Below are 13,025 nucleotides of genomic sequence, written 5' to 3' on the forward strand. Positions count from 1 at the left end.
CAGGTGTTTCCCATCAGCAATCACTCTCAGCAGTTTTGAGATTTCTTGTTTGTGTCTCTGGCCTACAATTCTGAGCATTCTTCCACCATCTGCCTCTGCCTGATCTTCGACTCTTGACCGTCTCTGACCCACGTCTGCCAGCCGCCTACCTCTCCATGTGTCCTCAATAAAGACCTGCACATGGATCCTCCTGACTTTGGCTCCTAGTTATAGTTTTAAGAGGAGTTCTGGAGAGGGTTCCCAGAGATATCCATTTTTTTATTTTTTTTATTCATTGTCTAAATTGGAAAACACGTTTAAAAGCAACTTAATATTTTTGATGAGCTTGGAAGCTGGAAGTATCCGTGAAAACAAGAACAGTCGCTTATTCATCAATCTTTAGGATGTTACTTCTTGGTTTCACATAACTTTCTTTAAATGAACTGCTTAGTATCAGCTGATACTGAATTCAAGTAGAATTTGCTCTAAATAAAATCATGAAACGCTGGAATCGAGCATTAGGACCTGCAGAATAACCATTGGCTGTATTTTGAGTTCGGGGTAGGGTGAGTGTGACGTCACCCAATGAAAATGGTTTACTTTCAGCTCAAACCAAATGGACTCAATTCATTCGTCATTTTTTTGGGATACAGACACCGCCATGTTGGAACCAGAAATTGTCAGTAAGCAATGAATATTCCGAGGTGGCCCAAGTCATTGTTTCTATAGCAACCACTCTTGCTAATCAGGAAGAGTGGATGCAGGAATATTGTTGGAAGTCCACTACGTGAAAGCGGGCTCGGGAGAGTCTGTCAATCAAAAGTTTAGAACATTTGATGTAAGACTACATACTTTTATTGATTGGACAGTTTATGAAAAAAAGTAGGATTAGCAGGAACGTGTTTCAAAAAGAAAGGTATCAGAGCAAGAATGGTTATTCTGATAAAGAGAGAATGGCTGAGGAACAGCTGTTTATTTCTCTACAGAACTATGGCATTTTGGTTGGATGGTTGAAATGCTGTGCGGGAAGGGGTTGCTCAGTCCAGTTCTCTTATACAGTCATTGGGAATGAAAAAAGCCTTTGGCTGCTGCTTGGTTGTGTAGATAAGGTGAAAAATACCAGCAGATCACCAATCCAATAGTTACATTAACCCAGTGGAGCAAAAAAGGACATTTGAAGTTGGACCGTGAATTGCTGTGTTTCTATGTCCTTTATGAAAAAAAATGCAAGAAATTGAATTAATTCAGTTAATGATTTATAATCTTTTTGGGTTTCATTTGTACAAATGTCTGTTTGTGTTTGTTCAAACAGGTGAATCACCAAAGATAAAAGGAGACGGTGATGTTCGCATCTTTGTGGCACTCTTCCCGTACGATCCTGCCAGCATGTCCCCTAACCCTGATGCTGCTGAGGAGGAGCTGCCCTTCAGTGAGGGACAGATCATTAAAGTATGCCCTGAGTCTGCTGTGCGCCTCCTTTTGTGTTGATGGTTCAGCTCAGCAGCTGAATTCTCGCCCTTCCTTTTCGCAGGTTTATGGAGATAAGGACGCAGACGGCTTCTACCGCGGGGAGTCGGCCGGCCACGTGGGCTTTGTGCCGTGTAACATGGTGTCTGAGATCCAGGTGGAGGACGAGGAGACCCGGCAGCAGCTGCTGCAGCAGGGATTCCTGTCCACGGCCACTTCCATGGAGAAAATCGGTGCGTGATGATTGGTTGAGGTGTAACAGTCTTTTCTGTGTTTCTGTTTTCACTTCAAAGGTGTTGCACTGTTGTCTGTAAAATGTGATGCTTTACCCATAAGTTACTGCTTTTGTGTTTAAGTGGTAAGTGAAATTAGCTTTTTTGTTCACAATAAAATAAGCTTTACTGATTAAACAAAATTAATTGTTTTAGGAACAGTGGGAGGTCTTCTTGATATTTATTTACTTAATAAAAGCAAATATTTGAAAACATTTTTTTTGCTTAATGAAATCAGTCACTGGTGGCTTAAAATATTCCATTATATAGAGTTAAAAGCATTCATTTTGGTTTCATTTTAAGTGTATTTTTGCTCCCTGTGTAACGTTGGTGTGGAATTTTCATTTATTAGCCATTGACTTTTGTCTTCCAGTGAAAAATTGAACCTTAATTCCAAATGTGCATCTGGATGGCAACAATCCCAGCTAACACTCTGCTTCTGTTTCCTGCTTTTACCCAGAGCAGCCCTTTCAGATGCTTTAACCTTTTCACTTCCACTTTTCTTGCTGCTGTCGCTTCTCATTGTCAACTGTGTCTGGTCTACTTCTCTCAAAAAGAAGTTACACCTGTTTTTTTTTTTGGTTTGGTTTCTGTTGTCGTCTTTGTTGGTGTCTATAAACTCCATTAAGGCACTCGCACACATGCTCAGCTTCCACGCCGCCCTGTCCCACCGCCGAAACCGAGACGATCAAAGAAAGGTGTGTCACGCTGCAGAATGCGGCTTCCCTCCTCTCCTTTCTTCTCCTCTCTGGTTTGCTTTTTTTTTTTAACTTTTATTATTAAAAATAATGTTTTTACTAAACTAAACATCTTCCATGCACTGTGGGAAAATATGAACGAAATGAGTAAGTCCTCTGGTGAAAGTAGACTTTTGTCAAATACCCCAAGTCTGTTTTTTAGACTTACGCCTTAACAACAGTTCTTTCTACACTCAAATTTGACAAAAGCTTCCCAAATGTTAAAAGTAGCACACAATGTGAACCCAACAAGAGCCTTTCTGATGAATTCCTGGTTGTTCCATTGCCCTGCTTCTGTGCCACACCTGTCCTTCCTGATCTTCACCCATGACTTGGTGTTGTTCTTCCACTGTCATAACAGGGTTTTGCCCTCGTGTCATTCTGCTGTGTTGCTCATGCTCTTTCCCCCCTTACCTCCTCTCTTTCAGTGGAGTCTGCAGCGCTCCAGGAGGAGAGCGTAGACTCCTGCGGTCCAGGTTTGTAGCAAACCTCTTCAGTTTGTTTCTGCATGAAGACGCCACCGCTTCAGGACAGCATGCCTTCACCTGCGACTTTCTGCCTTCATCTTCTGCTCCGTCTTTTTCTCCAGCAGATTTGTTTTCTTTTCAAAATCAGCATTCTCATCTTCATCCATCCATGTTAGAGTTTGAATGTTTGGAGAAAAGAAAAAAAAGCACTGATGAAGTCTTTATTTCTAACTTTATTTTTATTTTATTTTCTTTATTTCTAACTCCTTTTCATTTCACAGTTCCAGAGGCATCAATAACTAAACAGTGTTTCACAGCCGGTTTGCTTCCGTTTCTATCACGAGGCCTAAAAGCAAACTTTCACCTCTAATCTCTTCCATTCAGGCCTAACAGTGCAGGTTTTAGTATGATGCTGGAGGCCAGCCTCACATGCTGATAAGGGTTATAGCTGTAAGAATTGATCTCGTCTGTTTGACCCGCAGAGCCCTGCCAGGCCGCCCCGCCCACAGTCACAGGGAAACCAGCCTCCGGGGCTCGCAGGATGATCGCCATCTTTGATTATGATCCCCGCGAAAGCTCACCCAACACTGACATTGAGGTCCTGCTCACACATGAGTTTGGGTCATTGACTGTAAATGAGAACTGGACTGAGGGACCCCTCCCTCCTCGTGTTCCAAACAGGAAGTACCCGCTGGTTCCAAGAAGCCAAATAAATAGATTTCCGTAGGGAAATAAACAGCTGTTACTCAGTCATTCTAATTGTCAGAATAACCAGTCTTGATCTGATTCATTTTTTAACATGTTCTTGATAATCCTCTTTTTTTTTTTTCTGTAGTTCAAGTTTTAAATTGACCAATCAGATGCCTTAATAAAAGTATGTGGTCTTGTTTTGAACGTTCGAAGTGTTTGATTGGCAGCTTTTGTGTAGCCCGTTTTTAAGTGGGAAGTGCTATTCTCATACTGATCTCTGCCATATTCATTCAAGCGACCACTTCTAGTGGAAAATCTATGTAAACTTGGGTAAATACACATTTCAGGCTTCTGCTTTTAGAAACTCTTGTGTCCATGCGTTGCTACGCATGTTTTTATGTCCCTTTTTCTGTAGGTGGCGGACCAGTGTGTACGTAGCATTAGTGCTGTGGACTTCCAACAAGCTCACTCCTGTTTGGAGAAGGTGGTTGTCATAGAAACACTGACTCGGAGCAACTCAAATCATAGTTCCTTACAGGGCTGCACGATATGAGGAAAACTCGTGATATGCGATATTTATGATCAATATTGCGATGACGATAGAACTTGCGGTATGTGAACAAATGGCAAAACAACCAAAAACGGAATTTCCATTTCCCTGCAACAGTTTAAAAGTTATACCCCAAATGACTCTAGTCTACATAGGTGGCGAACATCTAACATAAAAGAGCTCCCTCAGATTGGTCAACGACATCAAAGGGTCCATCCGATTGGTCAAATGCATGAATGGATTTATTTGATTCGTAAATACTTCAAGCTGCCATAAGATTGTTTTAGCACATTTAAGATAACCATTTATTGCAATTTTCGCAATCTTTTGCGATATGCTTATTGCGCAGCTTAAAGCCTAGTTCCTTACAATGTCTGACTCCAACAAGGCAGCGCCCATATTCCAAAAAAATGGTGACTAAATGGACTTAATTTGGTTGGAGCTTGAATTCAACTTTTCACACTCAGTCCAGTTCTCATTTGCAGTCAAAGGTTCGGGTTTTTGCTGTTTTGGGGTCTCTGTTGTGCACTCATTCTCTTCTTGTTGGGACGCAGGCTGAACTGACTTTCAGTGCTGGAGACGTCATTCATGTGTTTGGCGATATGGATGAAGACGGCTTCTTCTATGTGAGACATTAAACAACCTTTTATTTGTTTAAAACATGTCAAATAAAACGATGTTTAATCAAATGAATGGTTGCGTCTATCAGGGAGACTTGAATGGACACAGAGGATTAGTGCCCTCCAACTTCCTGCAGGCTTTTCCAGATGAAGCTCCAGCAGAAGCAGCCTGTGCTCCGCCCGCTCCCGACCCCAAGAAAGAGTCACAGGTGGAGTAGCCTTTCTCTTTGTCGCCACGAAGAGTTTGGAGTTTTCATATTTTTATGCATGTTTTTTTCTGAGTTTTAATTATTCTGTCATTTTTTTCTACTTCCTGCATGCCATTTGTATGTTTTTGCAGAAGCAAAAACGATCCGTACACTTTGAGACATGATTGTAAGTGTTTTTAGATGTTAGTGAACTTCCCCCTCCACCTGGTTACACCACCACCCGCGCCCACATAGCTGTAGTTCCACACTAGACCCTCCGTTGCCTCCTGCACCTGTGTTGTGGAGAAAAAGAATTCCCTGCGGTGGCACAATCCAGGAGCATTCTCAAACTGTTTTTCTGCTGTAGGACACCTCAACAGAACCACAAGGTTCTGGTCCCCCATCACTAGAAGAGACTCCGAATCCACAGAGTGAAGCTCCACATCCGAGCAGGAGTGAGGCCACACAACTGAATCCCACCACGAGCACTTCGTCAGACCCAGACCCTCCAGCAGGTCCAGCCAATGTGGCAGTCTGCTGCTCTTCTCCAACTCCGCTTCCATCAGACAGCCCCGCACCAGCGGACTGCTCTGCACAAGCAAAGAAGAAGAAAGGCTTTTTCTCCAAAGGCAAGAAGCTGTTCAGAAAGCTTGGATCCAGTAAGAAAGAATGAATCAGAACTGTGAATTAATGGAGAACACTGGAAGCACTTTTGCTCTCTGCACTCTCAGCATGTCTGACGCATAAGCCGTCTGTAAAAATACACTTGCCTTAGAGCGCTGCTTGACGAGCTGTTTAACGAATTTTATGAGACATTAGCATCATGTGAGCATGCAGAGCTGCATGTCCAATGCACTGAATACCTAAAAAGTCAGTGGGAACAAAGAGGAAAAACCCTCTAGCAAGAGTCTAATGGAGAGCAGAGATCTTCCTTCGGGAGTCACTTCTCCGTTCGGACCCTCAGAGCCTCCAGAGCTGGTTAATAAAAGAACCAGTCTCCCTTCTTTCAGAGGAAACCGTTTTCATTACTGTTCCGGCGAACTGAGCAGCACACCCGAGCGCAGACACCATTAAGCATCTCGGTGAAACATTAATATTAGTTCCGGCTCGGCGGAAAGGTAATACATTTGGGGGAGGAAAATAAACAAACAAAAAAATTGAAAAACCGAAACGGTACAAAAGTCATCCGAACCAAAATTGCGCGTAGCTTAACAGTTCGGTCCAACTACGTCTACCGTTACACCCCGAGCCAGTACTGTTCACTACTTTTCCCTGGCTGCATACTGCTAGGTCCCTGTTAGACACAGTTTCTTGGTCTATTTGGCTGTTTGTGTACTGGCTGTGAAAGCCAGAACATCAAGTCCAACTGAACGTACTGAACCAGGCAGGTTTGTGTTTGTGCATGCGCTCCTATGTATGTGTCTACAGATAGTTGTGTAGCCCAACTGTTTTTGGTTCACAAAAATGACTTTCTGCTCCCCAAGGAGGGTTAATTCAAAGCTAGGACCTGCAGTGGAGATCCTCTAAACTAGAGATGGTTAGGTTTGTCGTTCTGCATTGATGCTTTCACACTAAAGACAGTCGGACCAACTCTGTTTAAATATGTGGGAAATAGTTTCACGCTCTACTTTTAAGAACGAACCAAACCTGGTGGAAACGCCATGCATTTACAACAGCCGCTTCTTTGGTGGAATATTTAACAAATGAGATCCCTCCTAAAAGGCAAAAAACGCAGGAAAACGTGTCATCTGTATGACACGTTTTTTAAAATCCCACTCCGATCATCTTTCGATCTATTTTGAAAGAATTCCCGGTGTTCTTTTAATTATGCCTTTTCTTTAGGACAGTTTCTGCAGAGCGGCAGTAGTCGTGGGCGGGACTGTTGGTACAGAACAAGCCCGCTTCCTTTCCTGTTGAGAGCTCTCTGTTTACATGCTCTCACGCTAACTTACAGTGAAAGGGGGCAGGAGGAGCAGGGAGCTTGTGGCTTGCCCATATCAGAGAAAAGAAACTGGTTTGGACACAGCCCTGTGTGAACGCACCCGTAGCTTTGTTACTGTTGTTCCCAGGTGTGCACCACTGTACAAATATTCCTGTTTAGACATTTCAAATGTGAAAAACTTTCTTTGCAAACTACTACAATACCAAACTTGATTCTGATGCATAGTATATGTATTATTACCCAGCTCTCTAAAGAGACCGTCCCAGTTGATGTGAGTGTTTTTCCTCAAATGTTGATTGACACATGGAGGGAGCGTAAGCTTTATGCTACGGTGTTGGCTATGAAACAATGCATAAGCTAGCAGAAAGCGGTTAAGTAGGTATAGATGTAAACTCGGGGAGGTGTACCTGCTGCATGAGCTTTGTGTAGAACCTTTTGATACAAACATACAGTTGTGTCTGTGGTCAGCAGGCAGCTCTAGCAACAATAGAAATATTATTTGGAAACAGTAAATCAATATAATTTTACAAATTGTGACTTCAGGTGAGGCCATCCAAGTAAAGTTCCTGAATTCATCTGAGGATTTCTGAACTGTGACCATTGACTGTATATGAAAAGTGGACTGAGTGACCCCGCCCCCCTGGTGTCCAAACAAGAAGTTCCTGCTGGATCCAAGAAGCCAAAATTTTATAGACTTCTATAGAGAAACAGACAGCTGTCATTATATTGGTCAGAATAATCATTCTTGCTCTGAAACTTAATTTATTTCATTGACATGTTTTGTGAGTAGTGTGAGTTATTCAAGTTATAAACTAACTAATCAGATAAAAGTAGGTGGTCTCACGTTGATTGTCAGATTTTGTGTTGTCTGCTTTCAAATGGTAGGGATGTGGACTTCCAACAAGCTCACTCCTGGTTAGCTAGAGTGTGGTTGCCATAACAATGGCGACTGAATTGACTTCATTTGCTTTGGGCTTAAAATAAGTCATTTCCTATGGATGGCGCACTCACTCAGTCCAGTTTTCTCATACAGTCAATGGTTGTGACACAAGAATATGAAATGGAAATTTAGAGATGACATGTTCTTTGTCTACACATAGTATTGATTGAAGAAAGATATCTTTAGTGGTTTTTTTGTTTTAACATTTTTCTAATTCTTATAATTAAAATTAAACCAGCAGTATTTTTTTAATTATTGACATTTAACTTGGGAGAGTTTTTTTTATTTGCCAATTTGTGTTCATTCCAAAATAGGCCCACAATAGGATGTGTGCTTTATTTTCGGTGAAATTTGGAGGTAAAGATGTATTTGTGACTAAATTGTTGAAGAACCGTTAAAGAAAAAAAAAATCCCACTCTCCTTTTTGGAAACCACTTAAAGGGTTTTTAATTCATTTTTTTGAATTTTAGACTGAAACCATTTCCTCCGTACCTGAACAGATGTGACACATTTCACTTGTGGGAAAATCCGCCCGATCTAAGGAGGTTTGGTTCTTTGCACTTTTGCGACTCTTCAGTCAGGCTCCTCGTTGACGTTTCTTCTCTTTCGTCTCATGAGGTGGAGCTGGGAGATGAAGTTGCAGTACATAAGCACTGGAGCAGACACAACGGTGTTACAACCATGCATCTGAATTCATGCATTGTTGTGTTTATCATGCACACATTTGCACTAAACAAGTGGAATGTTTTAAACAGTAAAACTTCAGCAATACTTCATGCAGTGGATGAACTGCCAGAGGACAACATCAGAGCAGTACTTCATCACCTTGAGAGCGTTTGCTAGAACACAGCCGGTGTGGTGAAGGTGGATGCAGATGTGTAATGTAGGCCTTTTAGCTTTTTGTAACCGTCGTGTCATTCTTTTTTTGATACGTGGCTGATGGGGAACTTCTCAGGTCTTAACTTCGTTGTTCCCCGTCAGTGCTGAACCACCTGTTGACTCCAGCTGGCCATCAGCAGCAGAATATGCCAAAATGTTTGGTGCTTTGCTTGTTACCATAGCGATAAGAGTCCATTTTCACAGGGTTGTGGGAGATTTTCTGCATACTTTTGTAATTAGGTTGACGATGGAAGCCGATGGTTGTCATGTTTTAATTTATGAGCTAAACCTAAAGGGAGCACGATGATGCCAAGAAAGGTTGGGCTTTTTGAAGACACTTTAGACCGAATTAGCCGGGATAGAGGCAAGTCAAAGGCAGTACTGTATATTGTACTTATGTTTTCTTTCTTTCTTTTTTTTTTTTTACTTTTCAAGAAGGGACAGACGCTCCAAAATTGCCGAAATGTGCAGCAAATATGTGTAATGATCTTGTATTCAACGGCCTTTAACGCACACGTAGTTGTGTAGCTGCTGTGTAGCTGCTCTGTGGAGCCGATAGCAGCGTGTAGGAAGTGTTTTAGCCTAGCTGATCATATTTAGCCTTACATCACAAACTTTATTAGTCTTAACATGTTTACAGGAAGTTTGCTGAATGCATGCATACACATCTTATACCCATATTTGGCCTTATTTGTGTTGCTGTCAGACTTGTCTACAATATTTAGGTCGTGGCTGGTCGATGCAGATGTTAGGACTTGTGTGTGTGTGTGTGTGTGTGTGAACTGTAATGAACGTCGACAGCACTGATCGCAGAGCTGTTTCCTTGTGTTTGCTTTTCTGCATTCATTATAGAAAACCACTGTAATATGAGGCTTTCTATAAATTCCATGAATGTTTTTATTACTGTTTTTGGAATCTGTAAATAATTTTGTTCATACTCTCTTCAGATTTCATGTGGTTTTATTTTGCATGTCTGATCAGTGTTGACGGAGGACTAGCATCGGAATCTGTAACGGACTCTGCCGAGACTTTGTGATGGTTTCTTTGGATACTGACCTTTTTACCAAAATAAAGAATATATATTTTCACAGAAAATGATTGTGTTGTGTATTTCTCTCAGTAAAGAAAACAAGAAACAGGACTTATTTTCTTCACAGGTTTTGTCTTTATTTCATGTACTGCCAATAAATAACACACCATCATCAGTATATTTTCAGGACAGGTGAAGATGAAGTTGTTTTTTTTTAAATAGGAGAAAGAGCAGCGAGCTTCGCTCAGCGCCACACTCCACCCATGTGAACTGATGTCTTCAACACTCTGGGAGATGTGTGGCCTGCTAAGACAAAGCAGCTTCCTCTTTTTGGACTTCCTGTGCCGCCGCCATGCCGGGCCGCCGTTCTCCCTGAAGCCAACAGTACACTCATCCATAAAGTAGGAAACACTACACTTTGGCAAGGAGTTTAGTAGTGCTTTCTACTTTATGGATGACTGCACTGTACATCCACCACTCCTCTTCCGTCCTCTTCGGCACCTGCATCGTTCCTGCAGCTGTATGCATGCACCACCCCCACCAGACCAACCCCCACCCCAAACTTTGGATTTACCAACCCCAAACTTCACATCTCAACTGCTGCAACACGAAACAAGAAAACGTCCACTTCCGGATTTAACTAAACAAGCTTCCTTGTGTTTGAAGGAACTTCTGAAAGAATTAATAAAGTCGACTTACTTTTTTTTTTTAAACTAGAAAAAAAAAAGGAGACTTGAAGACTTCAGAGCGGCATGATGACTTTCTGAAGCAAAGCATCAGAGGAAGCGCTATCTCTGGGACGCCATTTTGTCAGGCATGAGTAAGCTTTTCTGTCTGACTTATTTTGACAGTTTTAAGTCATTTTAAAAGTTGAAAAATTCTGTTAAGAGTTTAAAAAAAGGATAAAACATTTAGAACCTGAAAAAATATTCAACATTTCATTGATAGTCATTTCCCAGAACAAAAACCCTTTTAAAAACTTGACACGTTCAAGCATTTTTTTACTAAATCTGGTTAAACTTTGCCATTCAGAACACTTTACATAACATAAAATGAACAGAGAGAAAAATGTAAAAAAAAAAAGGGGAAAAAACGGACACATTTACATTTTCATTTCTTTACAAAAAAGTTTTGCAATAATCAGGCGAGATCCTTCATACGTTACCTAGAATGGTTCCGTGTTCCTCTGCACTTTGGCTGAAGGTCGTCCGCTGGCCTCACAGGTGTCTTCGCTCCGTCCAAGAAGTGGATGAAAAAGAAGAAGCCGTCTCCTTTTGAACCCTCCACAACCACGTGACGCAACCACAGGAAGAGGTTCAACAGTTACAGCAGCTCTCTCGCTGCTCTTCCGTCCGTTTCTGCCTCCTGCAGACGTCTTTTTTTCATGAAGTCTAAAACTCGCTCAGATGACACCAAAATTTGCCCACTATATCCCACCGTCACCAAAATGACTGGCGTCTCTGCTGTGAGCGCATGATGGGGAAAACCTTGTGGAGCTCTCATAGTCTGACATGAGAGAGCACGCATTGAAGGTTCAGAATGGATAGAAAACAAGGCTGTTAGGTTTTTGGTGGAGGCGCTTCCTGTGAGAAGATGGTGTTGCAGATAAACCCTCGCTATCTCTTCGTCAAGTTTTACACCAAAGGCCTCATTAGAGAACACGCTCAGCCTTTATTGCTCTGACCAGTTTTTTTGTTTTTGTTTTTTATTGCTCTTCCTTTCACAAATATCTGTGACCTTTGGGAAACCAAAGGGCAGCTTCAACATCAAACTTTGAGTGAGGAGGAGGCGGCCTCACACACGGCCTTCAAAAAAAGACTTGCTTCACTACTCATTGACAAATTTGTCGCCATGACTACCATTGTCACTCTGTGGGTTTTCAAAAGTGAAAAGGGTTTCAATTCCCCCATAGATGTAAATGTCCAACTGTAACTGTGTTTTCTGATCATGTGGACCCCCCCAGGGAAATAATTCAAATGAGAACCGTTGAGCTGGATCCAATGTGTTAGACCAGAGGAAGTAGGTCAACATGCAGAGAAAGGTTACGAGAAGAATAAGGTCTCAAACCTTTAAACTACACACACACCGGGCTTGTGACACGTGTTCAAGAACGCGCTAAAGGTTCTGGAACTCAGATTTATTCTGTGGTGTTTACATTGGACAAATAGGAAGGGGCTTCTTTTTCGACGGTTTACTAGCCCATGTCTCTCACCTACAGAGGGAAGAATCTCGTAAACTTTGCTTCAGGCTTTTTCTCTAACAGCTCTATTCCGATATATGAAAAAACTTGGTGTCATTTACAATTCTAGCCAGGCACGAACTGCAATTAGTAATGTCGCCTCCATAATTAATTTTCATACGGTAGGATCTTCAGTGAATTAAAAGGGTAGCGGTAATCCAAATCTGATCCAAGTCCCTGCTTGGTCAAACAAAGATTGACCTGGTGTAACTATCAATGCATGTTCAGTGGCTGTGTGATTTGTGTGTAGAGGCCGAAAATGGTTGATGAAACTTGCTTAGCAATGCGTTAAGCAAGAGTTTTGAATGCAGAAGTCCAAAACATGCGTGTTTACAGAGACTTTTTATTGTAAGTGGACGCTTGAACGTGTGTTGCCGATGGTTGTGTGAATGCGCGCTTCAGGACACATACATTATTGATTTAAATGTGCACCTGGACCTCACCTAGACATACTTCCCACCATGGAAGCTCCTGTTCGCTAATTTACACTATTTGCTGTTTTCTTCCACACAAGCATCTCGACATTTTTGAGTAAAACCAAACAGTGTATGACCTAACACTGAAAGAAACAAAACCTCTACTTTTTATAATACTTGTGTAAAAATGTCTCTTGCATTACACATCTGCAGGTTTGTATTTACACAACCATGAACATTTCAGCAGTAAACATTTCTCACAATTTCAAAGCTGTGTTTAAGTGAGTCACGACTCTGACCCTCAGCAGTGCTTCTTACTACTAAAACTCTATTAGTGGAGATACTGTTTTCCTAAATCAGCCTGAAAGGAATGCTAACAAGTCACCATTTATCAATCAAATCTCTGGTTACTTTTATTCATCGCACTGAAAAGACAAAGGACATTGAAGACCAAAATTTACAGATTCATGACAGAGAAGACAGATGCTTTGAAAATGGAGTCGGAGATGGAATGTTTGTAACCCTTCCCTCAAAAGAGAGGGAGGCCTCATACACAAATTGTCTCCTATTTACCATGCTGCCCTTTCATTAGTTCCAAAGAAGACTAAA

The 13,025-nt window shown here is 41.7% G+C and overlaps 1 protein-coding gene and 1 non-coding gene across 7 annotated transcripts in view; one reads left to right on the forward strand and one right to left on the reverse strand.

Moving 5' to 3' along the window:
- The window catches only part of tspoap1 (TSPO associated protein 1), a 75,736-nt gene extending 65,910 nt beyond the window's left edge, over nucleotides 1-9,826 (forward strand). For 4 of the 6 annotated variants that reach the window (XM_020709024.2, XM_020709026.2, XM_020709031.2 and 1 more), the window contains 8 exons: nucleotides 1,292-1,428; nucleotides 1,511-1,679; nucleotides 2,348-2,416; nucleotides 2,884-2,931; nucleotides 3,405-3,520; nucleotides 4,717-4,788; nucleotides 4,872-4,991; nucleotides 5,338-9,826. In XM_020709024.2, the coding sequence (XP_020564683.1) occupies nucleotides 1,292-1,428; nucleotides 1,511-1,679; nucleotides 2,348-2,416; nucleotides 2,884-2,931; nucleotides 3,405-3,520; nucleotides 4,717-4,788; nucleotides 4,872-4,991; nucleotides 5,338-5,643 (1,037 nt within the window). In that variant the 3' untranslated portion in view covers nucleotides 5,644-9,826. The remainder of the gene's footprint in view (nucleotides 1-1,291; nucleotides 1,429-1,510; nucleotides 1,680-2,347; nucleotides 2,417-2,883; nucleotides 2,932-3,404; nucleotides 3,521-4,716; nucleotides 4,789-4,871; nucleotides 4,992-5,337) is intronic. The other 2 variants (XM_020709029.2, XM_020709030.2) reach the window with 2 other exon arrangements.
- A 308-nt stretch (nucleotides 9,827-10,134) lies between these two features.
- mir142 (microRNA 142) lies at nucleotides 10,135-10,238 on the reverse strand. Its single transcript, NR_107175.1, has one exon. It is a non-coding gene; the product is annotated as a microRNA 142 (primary transcript).
- Nucleotides 10,239-13,025: the final 2,787 nt, after the last annotated feature.

This window comes from Oryzias latipes, chromosome 14, assembly GCF_002234675.1.
Source record: "Oryzias latipes chromosome 14, ASM223467v1".
Taxonomy (NCBI): Eukaryota; Metazoa; Chordata; class Actinopteri; order Beloniformes; family Adrianichthyidae; genus Oryzias; species Oryzias latipes.